The 18,146-nt window shown below is 36.8% G+C and overlaps 1 protein-coding gene across 2 annotated transcripts in view; it reads right to left on the bottom strand.

Annotated features, from left to right (window-relative positions):
• Positions 1–897: 897 nt before the first annotated feature.
• The window catches only part of ttc39a (tetratricopeptide repeat domain 39A), a 29,233-nt gene continuing 11,984 nt past the window's right edge, over positions 898–18,146 (bottom strand). For both annotated transcript variants that reach the window (XM_067414120.1, XM_067414121.1), the window contains 16 exons: positions 17,021–17,152; positions 11,264–11,307; positions 10,965–11,032; positions 10,756–10,820; positions 10,000–10,099; positions 9,787–9,852; positions 9,321–9,429; positions 9,149–9,216; positions 8,912–8,971; positions 8,633–8,794; positions 8,195–8,286; positions 7,766–7,886; positions 6,376–6,487; positions 5,923–6,037; positions 4,389–4,505; positions 898–2,746 (listed from right to left, as the gene is read on the bottom strand). In XM_067414120.1, coding sequence (XP_067270221.1) covers positions 2,629–2,746; positions 4,389–4,505; positions 5,923–6,037; positions 6,376–6,487; positions 7,766–7,886; positions 8,195–8,286; positions 8,633–8,794; positions 8,912–8,971; positions 9,149–9,216; positions 9,321–9,429; positions 9,787–9,852; positions 10,000–10,099; positions 10,756–10,820; positions 10,965–11,032; positions 11,264–11,307; positions 17,021–17,152 — 1,549 coding nt within the window. In that variant the 3' untranslated portion in view covers positions 898–2,628. The remainder of the gene's footprint in view (positions 2,747–4,388; positions 4,506–5,922; positions 6,038–6,375; positions 6,488–7,765; positions 7,887–8,194; positions 8,287–8,632; positions 8,795–8,911; positions 8,972–9,148; positions 9,217–9,320; positions 9,430–9,786; positions 9,853–9,999; positions 10,100–10,755; positions 10,821–10,964; positions 11,033–11,263; positions 11,308–17,020; positions 17,153–18,146) is intronic.

Below are 18,146 nucleotides of genomic sequence, written 5' to 3'. Positions count from 1 at the left end.
GGGTTTCTTCTTTAGTAAGAACGTTATAATTGGCTATTCGTCAACCAATCATATTGCCGACTTAAAACACCAACAACAGGGGGTTTAAAGCCTGTAAACTTGACCGCATTAGGCCGCTTTAAAGGCATATTTCACTGGAAATAAAAAAAATAAAAAAATGTCATTATTTACTTAACCACATATTGGTGTGAAAACACATGCCTTCTTTTTTTCGTGGTACAAAAAAAAGGAAGAAAAAAAGAAAAAAGGCAGATTGACAATCTTTGTGTAAGATGTAAAAAACTAGTTGGAGAAAGTTTCTTTTAAAAGTAATGCTTTACAACGCTGGTAGGTCACATGATAATGACAACCTGTCAAAAGTTCCAATTATATTCATATTACACAGACAATATAGTATACTTTTTTTTTAGCATTTGATTGATTGTTCAATAATAGTACCTACTTGAGTTGAGAGTATAGAAAATAGAGGGGGAAAAAGAAGAAAAAACTGATTTTTTTTTTAATCTGTGGTTGAATTGGATCATCAAAGGTCAACAGCAAAAACACTGGTCAATAAAGTGAGATGAAATGCATAAAGTTTGTTTGAATCTAACATTTAATTTGTGCAGGTTTGCATAATAGGCTGAGTTTGCAATTCAGTGTTTTTATTAATTTTAAGGAATACTGAATCTGTTTTTGTGCAAATGAGATAAGTAAATGCATGCTAACTTTTAGCCAAGAGCTAAAACAAACATCATGTTTACACAGCACACACAACAACTCTGCACTTACTCCCGGTTTCTCTCAAAATGGCGAGTCAATACATGGGAAAATTAAATCGCTTAAGTTACTTAGAGATATGTTGTAAATTTGGCAAAAAGTAATCTGATTACATAGCTAACTTAATGCGTTACTCCCAAAATTGATGGTGATTGTATACACTTTCAGTGAACATCCTTTTAACCATAAAACATTATTTTAGTATTAGACTATAAAGACTTGCATAGTATTTGCATTTGCAAAAGTGAGTCTCATTCTGTCATAGATCATCTTTTGTGTTTTGCAGAAGAAAGTAAATCTCTTTCAGAAGGCAAGTCTCCAGTTCAAAGAAAGAAAACAAAAGAGATGTTTTTGGAATGCAATATCATTTAATTTTAAATTATAAAATGTAAGTCCAGTTTTTACAGGAATCGGTTTACACAGTAGCCATGCATCACATACAGGATTTGCTGACCTCTATAGCCCAAAGCCTGTAAAATCAATCTAAATCTCCACAATGAGGGAGAAACAAAACGTCATTGCAATGAAAAACCCATACATATCATTTGCCACACTTAAGTAGTCCGTGACATTTCTGAGCAACATGAGCTGATGATTGTTTTTGCTTAATATGTATTATTTGACTTTGGTAGAATTGGGTCTCATAAAACAGGCACTATTAAATCTAATCTGGGATAAATCAATATAAAAAGCAATCCTTGCTGTATCTGACAACAACGCAACAAGCTGTGTTTTGTTGATTGAACTCCACACTAAGGGGAAAAGCTCCATGAAGTAGCATTCATACAACACAGTACAAACATGAACAAAGTACAATCCTGTCCTGAACCAGCCCAAATTTCCATTCTCTTCGTAGTGTAAGGCTGTAGTGGTTCCGTTGTCAATGCATCCCTCACGTTGGCTGGAGCTGGCATGCCAGCCTGTCTTCGTGTATCTAAAAGCCTTGTTTGTTTGAGCTCAAGTACGATCTGGACCAAGTCCACATGAACGAGACTGCCTTTCTAAAAGACACATTCAGCTGCCCACTTAAAACGGGACATTTCGAAAGGCGCCATCATAGTGAATAAATATTAAAAAAGAAATAGCTAACAAAACCCACAAAACTTCTAGTTTACATTCTAATAGTAATTTTCTGCTGTTGTAAAGATGTTTGTTTTCTCTCTTTTTTAAACACATTCCTAAAACAGACTAATTATGTACACAGAAAAACAATGATAATGCTATATGCTAACAATTAAGCTTTGAACAGGAATCCTGTTCTTGAGGTTTGACAAGGCCACAGTACCCTAACCAAAGAGTAACATGATATTGAACCTTAAGTTCATCAAATTACCTCTGGACAATAGGTTTATTTTATAACCCATTTAAACTCCAAAGATTAAAAGTAACCTAATATTTGTGCACATGCTTTAAATCCAAATAAAACGGTTAGCCATAAGGCACAGCCATGTCTAGGCTACTGATGTCACAGGGTGACCAATAGTGAAGAGAATTACAAACAAAAGTTCAGAAAGCAGCTAAAATGATTGACGGGTGGCCTTACTAGAGTTCACAATGTACCAGTATAATACTATTGGACTGGCATAACTTGTATATCTTGTATTATATTAATATTATCTTTATTAATGGTACATTTAAAATACTAGCATGATGTTATTTCTTTGTCTTGACTGAACTGCACTGCCTCACAAAACATATTCATGCAGCTGTAGTCCATGTACCGTATAATCTATGTGGGCATCATAAATGAAGTATAAACTTTGATCGGGTCTGATTGGTCACGTCCCCCTTTAGTTCTCCTCTTGGCATATGGCAATCCACATCAAGCCTGATCTTGGCTTTCTGTGACCCCTGCGGTGACCTCAAGCGTTAAGGGCTGGAGGGTGAGCAGTGATCTCCATTCACGGCTGTGCCTCGTGCCTTATGTAGTGCTGCCTGGATCCGGAAGTGTGTCCGTGATTCCATGGAATAGTTCTTATAATTTTGTCTGGCAAAGAAATCATTGTTAATAGTGTTCAGTACTAATAAGACAACGACTGAATGTTTATGGTGGAATATATTGCTTGAGAACAAGTCCATCAGGCATGTTTTGGCCAGGTCAGAGTTCAGATTTGAACCCAATAGTGGATATTTGGTCTCACATTAAACTCAAATGAACTGGGGGAGATTTTTCAACTACTCATGAACTGTTTGAAGCCATTAACATTGAGTGGAACAACACCAACTCTTGTAAAAAAAAGCTGTCTGTTACTTTATCTACAGTATTTGTGCAATTCTTGCTAATTTCTTGATTAGTGATTAAAAGGGTTAAAGGGTTGTCGTTCGACAACCGTAAGACCTCCGTTCGTCTTTGGAACACGAATGAAGATGTTTTTGTTGAAATCCGACGGCTCAGAAAGGCTTCCATTGACACAAATGTCATTTCCTCTCTCAAGACCCATAAAAGGCACTAAAGATGTCACAAAAAATGAGTAACATGTGAGATGTCACATGTTACAAAGCCCATCTCACTACAGTGGCTACAATCATTTTATGAAGCGACGAGAATAGTTTTTGTGCGAAAAAAAAGGCTTCTATAGTGATGGTCTGATTTCAAAACAAAGACTTGAACGGTTATGAATCAGTGTATCGTTTCAGTATTTGGATCGCCAATGTCACGTGATTTCAGCAGTTTGGCAGTTTGACATGCGATCCGAATCATGAATCAATACGCTGATTCATAACGGTTCAAAACTTTGTTTTAAAAATGGCCCATCACTATAAAAGTCGTTATTTAGTTGTTTTTTTTGCGCACAAAAACTATTCTCGTCGCTTCATAAAATGATTGTAGAGCCACTGTAGTGAGATGGGCTTTGTAACGACGTCTTTAGTGCCTTTATGGGTCTTGAGAGAGGAAACGACATTGGTGTCAATAAAGGCCTTTCTAAGCCATCGGATTTCAACAAAATCATCTTCATTTGTTTTCCGAAGATGAACGGAGGTCTTACGGGTGTCGAACGACATTAGGGTAAATAATTAGTGACAGATTTTTTATTTTTGGCTGAACTAACCCTTTAAGACTATTAAAAGACCACTAAATATTTTGCCATTTTTTAGCTTGGCCCTTTTTTGTCCAGGAGTGTATATCTATTGATATACAGTTTTGCTTGGTTATTATTTTATTTTATTTTACAATTTTGACTGGTTTATTAAAATATTTTCCTCTAAGATTTGAATTTGGGGGTTTTATTTCACAAGGCGACTTTCACAGCAATGTACCAATGAGCCATATTATGCTATCCGTAAATAATTTAATTTAATTGCATAATTTTGTCTTTCCAACACTATATAAGAGAGTTAATTTATAGATTTAAAATTAAATAACACATTTAAATTATTATTAACACTAAATATTATAAAATATTATAAAATATTATAATAGCAAGGTCAAAAGTTATACACATTATTTGTTTAAAGCAGTTAGTATATCTTCTATATTGAACAAAGCCCTGAGTTGTCTTTCAGACTGTGACGGTAATACACACAAGCACTAATTGTAATTGTTCACGGGGGCATTGAGGTGCGATCAAAAAGGGCACTTTCACTTTCAAAGAGGCAGGGCCTCAAGTCACTGTCAGGACTGAACTTACTTGGCTGTCTCCAGAAGTTTGATGGCCTCCTCTGTTCTGCCCTCCTCCAAACACAGTAAACCATGTTCCAGAAGAGCATTGGGTACCAGGTAGTGGTCATATTTAATCTGACTCTCACTGTACAAAACATAAGCAGAGAGCATTTACAATGCAAGAGAGCATTTACAGTGATTTAAGCCAAACATTTTACAAATCTTTAAGCGTTTTCTCTATTATCTGTGGCATTTTGGAGATCAAAGTGCCCCTATTATGCTTTTCACTTATTCCCTTTCATGTGTAATATAGCTGTTAGTAAATGTAAAATGTCTGCAAAGTTTTAAAGATCAAAGTGTACAACAAATACATTTATTGTCTTCTAAAAGAAAGGATTGTAAGTACATAGGGTCAACAGTCCAGAGCAATGGGGAATGTGGAAAAGAGGTGAAGAAGGGTGTGCAGGCAGGTTGGAATGGGTGGAGAAAAGTGTCAGGTCTGTTGTGTGATAAAAGAGTACCAGCGAGAATGAAAGGAAAGGTGTACAGGACAGTAGTGAGATCAGCGATGTTGTATGGTCTGGAGACCGTTGCACTGAGGAAAAGACAGGAGGAAGAGGTAGAGGTAGCAGAGCTGAAGATGTTTAGGTTCTCTTTGGGAGTGACGAGGATGGATGGGATCAGGAATGAGTACATCAGAGGGACAGCACATGTGAGATATTTTGGAGACTAAGTTAGAGAGGTCAGGCTGAGATGGTTTGGAAATGTTCAGAGGAGGGAGAGTGAATATATCGGTAAAAGGATGCTGAGGGGAGGGGAGAGCTGCCGACAGGAGGTCGAGAGGAAGACCAAAGAGGAGGTTTATGGATATAGTGAAGGAGGACAAGAAGGTAGTCAGTCTGAGAGAAGAGGATACAGAGGATAGGAATACATAGAGGCAGATTATTCGCTGTGTTGACCCCCGAAGGGAACAACCAAAAGAAAAATAAGAAGTCTTCTAAAAGAAAAAAGATATTCTGAACCCCCAAAATGAGTCGCCAGCAGTCTTACTGCGTAACATATCTATGCAGGTTTGTGACAAATTTGCATAATTTAATGCTCTTCATTCAGTGCAGAGGAAGGTTTCAGAAAGGAGTGTTAAAAATCCTTTATCTAATGGTTTCAGACACAGTGAGAAAAGAGGTGATGCTGCAATGTATATTATGAGAATTTTTTGGGGGGGATATAAAGTTTACATGCATCGGAGGTAAAAAAAAAAAGAAAAAAAAAAAAAAAAGTTTTTTTAAATTGTAATATAAACCTAGGAGGAGGAGCCCTCCAAAACTAAATGAGGGATATTTAAAATAACATCACAGGGGCACTCTAAAACATTAATTCTGTGCTGTGGAAACATATTTTACCAGTCAGACTCTTCCAGCATGATATTACTGGATATTTAAAACAAGCCTGTAGAGTCAGTCCCAGAAAATAGGCCATGTCTACTTAAGTCTTCACAAGGGAAACCACAAACGCTTCTCTTCATATTAAAGTGATTTGTTGTGAAGCAAAAGAGCAAGACTGACTTGCAGAGGACGAGGGTGAAGTAATGTTCAGCTTCCTCCTTGAAACCCAAGTGTTTGAGACAGAGCCCCTTAAGCAGGCTAACCACACACTGGTCATCTGTGGTGAACTCGGTCCCTGAGGGCAAACACATACAGAGACATTTTTGTTACAGAACATTTTTATTGTATGTAAAAAATAAAATAAAATACATTGACTGTGTATGTGTTGATCTGTGTTTTTTTTCTCCAGTGGAAAACACTTAATTTTTACACATTCTGAATTGTGGTTTCACGGCAAGAGCTCTGTATTTTTATTTTTATTTTTTTAACTGTACCTGATCAAAAATATCACTTGGAATGAAACAAGGGAATAAATAATTACATAATTTGTAGGTGAAATATTATTTATGATTATTTTATTATTAAAGTGGACAACAGCATATACAGTATTGTACTGCAAGGAGAGTTTTTTACTTGGATATTGCTCAAGCATCTGCTGAGCCTCCTCCAGGGTCTTCAGCATGCCCTCTGTCAGGTCCTTGTGCTTCCCAATCACAGTGTAGCCATTCCAGATATACATCATCTCCTGTTGTGTAAACATACCCACACAATGAGTGAGAATCTAAGACTGCAGATGCTTCCCTTTGTTTATTACAAAGTCAGGATGGTCTAATTCCTAACACTGTTAATTAAAGGGCCAATCACATAGGAAATATAATTTTTTTCACATTTAAAAATAGCAAAACGGAACACAATGGACTAGAACAGGAAGCATGTTTATAGATGCAGTACACCGTTGCCAATGTACATGATCAGACTCAACACATCTGAATGGTGATCTCAACCTTTTTGACTTCACTGCTCCCCATTGTCAACAACATTTGAATTTGAAGATAACATTTTAGCTTGTTTTCATGCTTGTTTTGTCTTATTTTAAAAGTATAGTATATCACTTTTTTTGTTCTAAAATTAACAATTGAAATAATGAGCCAATATATCAATCAATCCAAAACATGTTTTCACCTTACCTTTATTCACTATGGTTAGCCTATTAAAAGTGTTTATATTTTAGGCCTAGCTGGATGTTTTTCACAGGAAATTGCGTACATGCATCAGTTTGGGGAGTGGCATTGGTTATTTGTCATAACGAGTAAGAACGAGGTTGTCCTGGAGCATGCTAAATCTCAAACCTACAGTGATTCACCCATTTAAAAAAAAAAAAAAAAAACACTGAATAAGGGAGAGTCTGCTGGCAAAAAGAAAATGCAACAGAGATAGTAAATCAACAATGGCTTGGCTTTTTAGAGATGGTGAGAACTGAGGGATTTAAAGTGTTGTAAAAGTGATGCAAAGATTTATTGCGTTTTTATTACTCAACAGGTGACTAAGATATTTTATTTAACAGATAAACTGCCATAAGTAGCCCTCTAACAGATTCATTGTAAAGTAATCTCTATAGGGAATGGACATTTTATTATGTTTTTTGTAGAGATGTGCTGGAATTAAATACAGTAATGTCTTCAGATAGTCAGCTTGAGCTCTTTACCATCTAAACTGGTCATAGCTCTTAAGCCTAGTAGTGAATGTTTTATGAGCAGTAGTATAACCATATTCAGCCGCACAGTCACACCGAGCCAAAGCACAACCAAAACAATGTTCTTCCGCAAAAAATGCAGCTAATTAATTTTAAGTCATATAAGGCAACTAGTGGGCGGCGAACCACTGCTTTACACTGTGAGGAGAGACACAACACAATGATTAAAGATGCAAGAACACATCTTGTGTGAACTGTTTACATAAGACACTTTTTAGACAGTATCAAATAAATACAGACAATAGAATCTGTATAATACTGAACACTGACCAATGGAGGTGCAGGAAGAGGAATGGCGTTATCTGTATTATAGCGTCGAGCTTTTCTGATGGCAAACTTCTCAGTGGGCAATGACTTTCCAGCTATTTTCTGCTTCAGACTGGGAACTTGCCTGAAAAGTGCAAAACAGATCACAGGTTGTATAATACAGGAAAATGCATACATCTATGTCTATTTATAGTGGATGGGCTACATGAGAGGTTCAACTGAAATATGAGATCAAAAATAAGGTCATTTGCAATGCTTGCTTGAACTGAATGATGTCACAGTACAGGCTGTATATAGCTTTTTCTGATCTTGTGGTCATGTTATCTGATTTATCGATTTATATTTAATCATGTGATTACATCCTCTTATGAACAAAAGTGCACAGACACAAACATATAAGTACAGGCTCACACACAATTCCCTTGCCATTACCTAAACAAAGCCACCTCATTCTCCCCGAACGGCTGGCATTCCTCACGACTCAGCATGCTGAGGTAAGCACCTTTCATATATGCATATGTGGCCTGAAAAAAGTGTGTGTGAGAAAGAAAAAAAAAAAGAGCAATGAGCTCCAAACTGCACAGCAAACACAATCATCCCGGCAGGAGATTAATTGTCCTCAGCTTCCATTCATGTTATAACAGCAGAGCTTTTAAACTCAGAGCAAAATCTTCAATTTTATTAAATAAAATATGTTTGATATAATCCTAATTCCATTTCCACTCAATTTTCATTCGTATTTAAATTCCACATCATGGTTTCTAATTTAAATGTATTACAATCAAAAAAGAGATTCTCCATTCAGTTTTGAATGGCCCACAGATCAAGTGCATTCAGTGCACCAGTTAACTGTATATTTTAGGGTTTCACCTTAGACCAGGTGTTCTCTTTGCTGAGCAGGTCTGCATAGAAGTAGGCCATCTTCCAGTGCCTCTTATAAGTGAAACACCACATCAGCTCCCAATAACACATGTGATGGAACTGTTTCCAGTGCTGCTGAGCTTCACAGCACTCCTCGAAACGCTTGATAGCCTGCAAGACAAGAACATGCATATGAACACATTTAAACAGGCAAGAGAAATAAAATATAAAAGAATAACAATTTAAACTCCGCTTTTTATACATTGCAAAAGAGTAACAATCACTTACAGCATCCAGATTTCCTTTAATAACCTCTATTCGACCAGCGAAGAAAAGGAAAATGGATCCCTGACAAAACACAGAAGTTCAACAGAGGCTGTGTAGATGCTCTTCATATAACATAATATAACATCATATAACATAACATGTAGAGTGCACTAGTTGCAAAAGCTGTTCACATTTTTGTTCTGTTCTTTTGAGTGGGTTTGGCTTATTCACAGGAAAATCTCCAAGTCAAGAAAGTACCTTCGGATACTTTTTTAGATAAGGCTGCAGCAGTTTTTCTGCATCTTCCACATCTCCCTCTCCAGTGCCTAAAGGACACACACATACACACAAGGTGACATAGAAGAACAGTGTTACTTCTGATATGCTCCATATGAATTGAATATGTGATTCGGAAGCAATTTTCTCTTACCCAAAATGAAGCTCATGAAGGTGTGGTAGCAAAGCAATAACATGTTACACAGGAAAGACCTAAACGTGTGCTCAGCGGAGCCCTCCAGGAGCTGCTGAAGACCAAACTCCTATAAAATACACAGTGTGGATTGCAGAAAAAACAAACATGGTCAAGACAGACATTTCAAACCGGAAATCATCCACACTTCTGTGCTTCACTACATTTCAACATATTTATTATATCATTGAATCAACCTAAATACATCAATCTATACAAAACAAAACTTCTTTATGGGTTAAATCATGTATGAATAGCTCTTTAAAAAAACAATCGCAGGTTAGCACTTTTTATAGAGTATAAAACATCTTGACACACTTTATTGCTAAGACAGTAAGAAAGAAAAAAATAAGCTCAGATTCAATTTCATTTGTACACGCCAAACGTGAGCACAGCCAAACTAAGCTTAGTACTACACAATACTCACTTTGTTACCAGAGAAGCCCACAAATTCCAACAACCTGAGAGTCCGTGTTGGCAACAACGACAGCATCTGGGAGAAACAGGTGAGGGGTTGAGAAAACAACCTTGTCCTCAATAACCTCAATGCTAGGATTCATAAACGGTCATGGTTTAAAGAGGGAACAATAGGATGTCTTTTAATGGAAAGGTACAAGAAAACATATGACAACACACTTACCAGGTTAAAGGCCCCGACCCCAAGCTTAACGCCTCCCTCAAAATGACCATGATTGTCACCGTGAACATAGCTTGAGGACTTCAGGATTGTATGTAGCTCCCTTGCAATGAAACACAATTTAAATAAACACAAAGAAATAGACATAGAAATATACGTATGTAAGCATATATGTGAAAACACATACACCAAACATTTCTTCAGATTAAGATATTTAAGCAAATTACATTGTAAGCCTAAACATGAAAACTTTATTTTATTTTTAATACTTAATAGATTATAATATATTACAAATATACAGTACAACAATATATAATAATAATAATAATAATAACAATATGTAATAAAAAAAGAAGCAAAATAGATTAACTATAATAATATGAATTAATAAAATAATATTTAATATTTATGTTTTATAATTCACCTGCAATAAAAGCCTCTACATATTAAATTAGAGGGGAAAGATAAATAAGTGTCATTTCACAAATCAGTGTTATTTTAGTATTATTTATACAATATTATAGTATTTTGAATATGCTTTAATTTGTATATTTTCAATTTTTAATTTTAAAGGTTTCTTTATTTTTGTCATGTGCTTTAGTCATTTTTATTAGCATTTGTTTTTTAAATTTCTTTTTAGCTTTATTTCAGTACTTAAACTTTTTAATCTAACACTTATTTTATTTTATTTCTTCACTTCATTTTTTTGAGTTTTGATTAAAAAAAAAATGTATTTAAAAAAACTGCAGCAGGTCTTACTTGTATATTTGATAGCTGTTTCTCACTTTCATTCCTCCCTTTATGAAGCTGATCATATTTTCATCCTGGAAAAAACTTAAAGCATTAAGCATTAAGTATAAAACAACTTTATGCACAAAATGATGTTTTACTCATATAATATAATAACTAACAACAGGGTGAATTAGATTTAATATCAGCAGTAAAATGTTATCCTTCACTTGACCAACCTGCAGGAAAGTGAGCGCTGCCCTCTGGAGGAGGCACTCGGCATAGCACACTTCAGCGTGGAGCTCCTCTGGGGAGGGCACAAATGAAATTATGCTTTCAGACTATCAGGTGGAAGTATGTCACATGGCCTTTTCATAAAACAGCCACATGATATGGTCACCATGGTTTAAGGAAGTGATTGCATAAAGAGTATTATAGTGGCAGCAATTAAAAATCTCTAAAATAATAATTTATTTATTCACTGATGCATCCTCATCGCCAATTAATAATTTATTGATATATTAATGCAGGCACCCACCTTCTGTGAAGTTTTTGCTGTTGAAGGAAGACTTTTTACGGTATCTGTAATGACAAACACACACTTATCAGTCCTGTTCAAAAACAACACAATGACCCATCAGTAGTAGTGGTTACGGTTGGCATAGTTGGCTGAGGTCAGCCTTGAGTTCTCTGTTACAGTAATTGTGTGTGAAAGCTGGTACCACTACAGCAGACAAACTTGCACTCGACCCAATTGTCAAAGCACGGCTTGATTCATAGTATTCCTCAGGGCTCAGACCATATACATAGAGAGTTGGTTTGGCTCTAAGGACACAATTTCAGTCTGGTTTCTGTCTGAGTAAACTGACTCCCCTTGGAGGGACAAATAGGAATTATTCTTCTATAGTCAGTATGGCTTCTATTAAACTTTTTTTTTTTTTTAAAGTAAAAGAAAGACATTCAGAATCAGATGAATTACCCTACAAAATCCACTGAGCACCAGAATGGTCAGGCACCTAAAAAAAGGTTTCTTCCTAGACGACATTTATCCATACCCAAGTTCTCCCCACTATGCAAAATAAAATCTTAATTTTATATATATATATAAATACACACACATATATACATTACAGTACACACAGGAGGGTGTATATACTGTCTTTTATATATATATATATATATATATATATATATATATATAAAAGACAGTATATACACCCTCTTGTGTGTACTGTAAGCTTCACCAAAACAAATTCCTTGTGTGTATAAGCATACTGGTCAAAAAAATCTGATTCCAATTATGCTGGGAGTACATTTTCTAATATTTGCACCTAAAGATGTATTTATATAAATATCTTATATAAAGACAGAAACACCGTGGTTTGTTGAAGCTCTTTAAATTGCCGCTTTTTAAGTAGTTAATTGAGATCAGAGTTTGGGGAACATAGCATGCTGAAACCTGTTATATGGCTCCTAATCTTGTAATAAGATCTAGTCAAATGTGAAGGAGGTGATAAAATGGGTCTAATGTGTCAGAGCTGCGGCCTAGCAATTAGCGCATAAGCTCCAAACATGGTGCTTTGTGGTGCTAATGTGGAAAATGCAGGTTTAAATCAGGTCTGTGACCTGATCATAATTTCTTCTTTCTTGGCCTTCACGTACAGTGCCTTGCGAAAGTATTCGGGCCCCTTGAACTTTGCGAACTATGAAACTGTAAAAAAAATCGACATTAAGTGGGACACAATCATGAAGTGGAACGAAATGTATTGGATATTTCAAACTTTTTTAACAAATCAAAAACTGAAAAATTGGGCGTGCAAAATTATTCGACCCCTTTACTTTCAGTGCAGCAAACTCTCTCCAGAAGTTCAGTGAGGATCTCTAAATGATCCAATGTTGACCTAAATGACTAATGATGATAAATATAATCCACCTGTGTGTAATCAAGTCTCCGTATAAATGCACCTGCACTGCGATAGTCTCAGAGGTCCGTTTAAAGCGCAGAGAGCATCATGAAGAACAAGGAACATGGTGGTGGCAGCATCATGGTTTGGACCTGCTTTTCTTCAGCAGGGACAGGAAAGATGGTTAAAATTGATGGGAAGATGGATGGAGCCAAATACAGGACCATTCTGAAAGAAAACCTGATGGAGTCTGCAAAAGACCTGAGGCTGGGACGGAGATTTGTCTTCCAACAAGACAATGATCCAAAACATAAAGCAAAATCTACAATGGAATGGTTGAAAAATAAACATATCCAGGTGTTAGAATGGCCAGTCAAAGTCCAGACCTGAATCCAATCGAGAATCTGTGGAAAGAACTGAAAACTGCTGTTCACAAACGCTCTCCATCCAACCTCACTGAGCTCGAGCTGTTCTGCAAGGAGGAATGGGCAAACATTTCAGTCTCTCGATGTGCAAAACTGATAGAGACATACCCCAACCGACTTACAGCTGTAATCGCAGCAAAAGGTGGCGCTACAAACTATTAACTTAAGGGGGCCGAATAATTTTACTTTTAATATTTAAAAAAGTTTGAAATATCCAATAAATTTCTTTCCACTTCATGATTGTGTCCCACTTGTTGTTGACTCTTCACAAAAAAATACAGTTTTATATTTTTATGTTTGAAGCCTGAAATGTGGCAAAAGGTCACAAAGTTCAAGGGGGCCGAATACTTTCGCAAGGCACTGTATATATTCAGACGGATTTACATTAGGGAGGGTGAATAAGAATACGAATGAATAACACTGACATTAGGTTTAATGTAGCAATAGTACTTTAAAAACCTGACCTATATTAACTCTATATTATTTGACCAGTTAAAATCAATGTAGCGAGGAATATATAGCATGTATTGTGACAAAACCGGTTAACTATCTTGCATAGGTGGTGGTTATTATTTGGACCAGACAGTGTAATTGACATGTGAAAAGCTGAAGAGCAGCTAGGAGTTGCGATCAGCTGATCAGTGCTACAAGGCCTGGGTGATGTGGCAGTCACAGAGGGTGTATGAGTTGCCTGGAAACACAAGCATGCAACAGATTGTCACACCCCTTTAATAGTGTGTCGTGGATCTCTGAAATTCCTCTGCCATCTGGGATGTGGTAATAGACCTAGCTAGACCTGCAGCATTCTGGGATTACGACACCAATACAAATGTGACATAACAGAGAGGAACTTGAAAATAGTGTGTAGATGCTAATAGTAGCATCTAGCTCCTGAAATGGGAATGATGGACAGAATATATATATATATAGTTTATTTATTTCACTAATTCCATTAAAAAAGTGAAACATATATCAATCAATTACACACATATTTCAAACGTTGACTTTTAATTTTGATGATTATAACTGATAAGGAAAATCCCAAATTAAGTATCTCAGAAAATTTGAATATTACATAAGACCAATACAAAGAAAGGATTTTTAGAAATCTTGGTCAACTAAAAAGTAAGAACATGAAAATTATGAGCATGTATAGCACTCAATACTTAGTTGGGGCTTCTTTTGCTTGAATTACTGCAGCAATGCAGCGTGGCATGGAGTCGATCAGTCTGTGGCACTGCTCAGGTGTTATGAGCCCAGGTTGCTCTAAATTTTTAAAAAATGCATCGCATTTTCCTCTTCAGAATACCCAACAGAATTTCTATGGGGTTAAAGGGATCCTTCACCACATTTTCATATTAAACTATTTAATATTTAGTTATTAGTTATTTAGTCATCTTAGTTATTCCCTTAACTAAGATGACTTGATACATACCTCTCTCATCTGAGTGTGTGCACTTAATCGCTCTGACGTGTGGTGACAACATAGACAGTAAAAGAAATGGACTGAGCGATCCCATTGACGTCAATGGCGAAATAATGAAGTCAACCTAGGGGCACTCACTTCCTGATGGCTGAGCGAACTGCGCAGGCTCAGACTGACATATATATAACGTCTTGACGATGTAGATGTGACGTGAGCCTCCTGTCTGACAGCTGTAGGTCTTCTAGTAGATGTGGAAAGTGAAAGCTGAATCACGTTGTTTAAATATTTTTTCCCGTTGCTTTTGGCTCACTATGGGCTTCTCCCCATTCTTCCCCCTTGACTTTATCAGACTTTATGTCTCCACGTCCCCCGACTGTCTCATAGACAGTAAAAGATTGCCTGCGAGCGTCTCCTCAGGTCTATACGGTAATTTCTCAACTGTGCGACAGAGTCGCGTTGGTTATGACGCAATCGTTAGCCTATTTTTACAAAAACAGCTTCTGCGGGGCGATAGTGTAAGATACAAGGTAACGGAGCCTTTTATGCATTGTCGTGTTTCTTTAGAAATAAACAATGGACAAATGGAGTCTTTAAACGTCTCTGATGTAAAGTTATTCACTGTCAAAGTGACTCAAAAATGAATGGGAGTCAATGGGATGCTAACAGCAGGTGATGGCTTGGTTAGCAATGGCAGCCCCTAGGGGTGGAACGCTTTCCGAGCGCTAGATTACCCCCTTGGGTGACAATCTATTAGCATTTAGCTTAGCCCACTAAGCCCAGTTCATTCACTATGGTACCAAACAGAGATCAAGTTAGAAGTGGCCAAACACCTCCACGTTTTCCCTATTTAAATACAGTTACACGAATAGTTGAACGATCAAGTATGATGACATAAAATAAAACGTGGCGCTTTTCTAAGCGGATTAAAAAGGAGAACTATAATGTATGGCGGAATGGCACTTGTGAGAGTACTTCGACTCTGCGCATTAAAAAGTCCCGGCTAAAACACCCCCCCTATTGACAGAAATGAGAGAGGGAGGGGGAGATCTGAGGGAGGATGTTTCAGTCGGGACTGTTTACTGCACCGAGTCGAAGTACTCTTAGAAGTGCCATTCCGCCATACATTGTAGTTCTCCTTTTTAATCCGCTTAGAAAAGTGCCACGTTTTATTTTGTCTTCATACTTGATCGTTCAACTATTCGTGTAACTGTATTTAAATAGGGAAAACGTGGAGGTGTTTGGTCGCTTCTAACGTGATCTCTGTTTGGTACCATAGTGAATGAACTGGGCTTAGTGGGCTAAGCTAAATGCTAAAAGATTGTCACTGCGCACCAGAGAGACTAAGTGCACGCACTGAGATGAGAGAGGTATGTATCAACTTGTTTTAGTTAAGAGAATAACAGTTTAATATGAAAAAGCGTTGAAGTATCCCTTTAAGGTTAGGCGAGTTTGCTGGCCAAACAATAACAGGGATACCATGGTCCTTAAAACAGCTAGTGTTTGCTTTTGCACTGTGTGCAGGTGACAAGTACTGTTGGAAAATGAAATCTGCATCTTCACAAAGTTAGTCAGCAGCAAGAAGCATGAAGTATTCTAAAACTTCCTGGTACACGGCTGTGTTGACCTTGGACCTCAGAAAACACAGTGGACCAACACCAGCAGATGACATGGCACCCTAAACCATCACTGACTGTGGAAACTTTACACTGGACCTCAAGCAACTTGGATAGTGTGCCTCTCTTCTCTTCCAAAGGAAATGGAAAATTTACTATCATCAGAGAACATAACTTTAGACCACTCAGCAGTCCTTTTTGTCCTTAGCCCAGGTGAGACACTTCTGACGCCATCTGTTGTTCAAGAGTAGCTTGACACAAAGACTGCGACAGCTGAAACCCATGCCTTGGTTACATCTGTGCGTAATGGTTCTTGAAGCACTGACTCCAGCTGCAGTCCACTCTTTGCGAATCCCCACCACATTTTTGAAGGGGTTTTGTTTCACAATCATCTCCAGGGTGCGGTTATCTCTATTGCTTGTCCACTTTTTTCTACCACATCTTTTTCTTTCCTTTGCCTCTCTATAAATGTGCTTTGAGGCATGTTTTTGTGTCTTGGCCTCCTTGTGCAAGGTGTTAATGGTCCTCTTTTGGACAACTGTCAAGTCAGCAGTCTTCCCCTTGGAATTTGGAGGTCTTTTGAGTTAATTAGCTGATTAAAATGTGGCACCAGGTGTCTTCAATATTGAACCTTTTCGCAAATATTCAAATTTTCTAAAATACTGAATTTGGGATTTTCCTTAGTTTTTCATTATAATTATCGAAAATAAAATAAATCAACATTTGAAATCAGTCTGTATGTAATGAATGAATATAATATACAAGTTTCACTTTTTGAATGGAATTAGTGAAATGATTCAACTTTTTAATGATATTCTAATTATATGACCAGCACCTGTATACAGAGAGAGAGAGAGAGAGAGAGAGAGAGAGAGAGAGAGAGAGAGAGAGAGAGAGAGAGAGAGAGAGAGAGAGAGTATAACACACCGTTGACACACAGCCTGTGCCTCTTTCATCGTGTTTCCTGCAGTCAAGATGTCCTCCGGTTCAAAGGTCATCATGGCCTGCATTTCCAGTATAGTGGCATATGTAAGTGCGTGGTACATGCTGTCTTTGTTCCTTTCAAAGAACACAAAGGAAGACGCTACATTAGAGCTATATATAGAACAATGGAATGGGTGGTGTGTCAGTAAAACAAAACTCACAACTGAAACATTCAATAACGTCATCAATAACAGGAATGAGAATGGAAATGGGGGAATGTTTGTGTATCCTGACCATCCTTAACAAAATAACACTAATGACATTATGAAAACCAACCAGAGAAAAACTAGCTAAAAAATAAAAATGTGTTTATATGACTTGTAATTTCTGTAATTTAATTCAAAAAGGTCAAAATTAATTAACATTCATTTTTATGCATGTTGCATAAACTTTTGATTTAGCTAAATTCTAGGCAGCAATTAAAATGTGACTTTCTGCAGTGCATTTTCAGTTCACTTCAGGAACAGAATAGAATGTGACACTTCTGGTCCAACATTCCTAAGTAGAGAGATCTCTGGATAAACAGGTTTACCACTCTTTTCTTTACAGAAGTGGAATTGTAATAATGCTGATCTGACAAGCACAGGAATGTAGCATATTTAACATTTTCTAACCAAACAATACATATACCATTACATTAATATTTTGGGGAAGCTTTCTGATCATTTAATGATGCAGAACATATAAATACGTACATACCATGAAGGCAATACACATAATGAATACTAAAAGAACACCTCTCCAACTTTTTGTATCGCAAACTTTTTGTCATGAAACAGGATAATACAATACTGAGGTAATGCTGCCAAAGCTGCAAGAACAAATGAAAACACTCAAATGAATATCAGGATTTGAAATTGAGTTTGACTGTTGTCTTTTCCAAAGTAATATAATAAAATAAAAAAAAACAAACACCGACCTAAACACCCAAGTCTGACCAGTGTGTAATCGTTACTATCCTTTCAAAGTCAAATTAGATGTCGGCAAAAGACTGGACCAAGACAGAATGGAGAATAGATTGGAGTTCTGTTCACATTAAGTTCATGGTGGTGGGAGAGCTAGATACAAT

This window comes from Pseudorasbora parva, chromosome 13 (assembly GCF_024679245.1).
Source record: "Pseudorasbora parva isolate DD20220531a chromosome 13, ASM2467924v1, whole genome shotgun sequence".
In the NCBI taxonomy this organism is placed as follows: Eukaryota; Metazoa; Chordata; class Actinopteri; order Cypriniformes; family Gobionidae; genus Pseudorasbora; species Pseudorasbora parva.
This window is presented reverse-complemented; position numbering and strand designations above follow the sequence as displayed.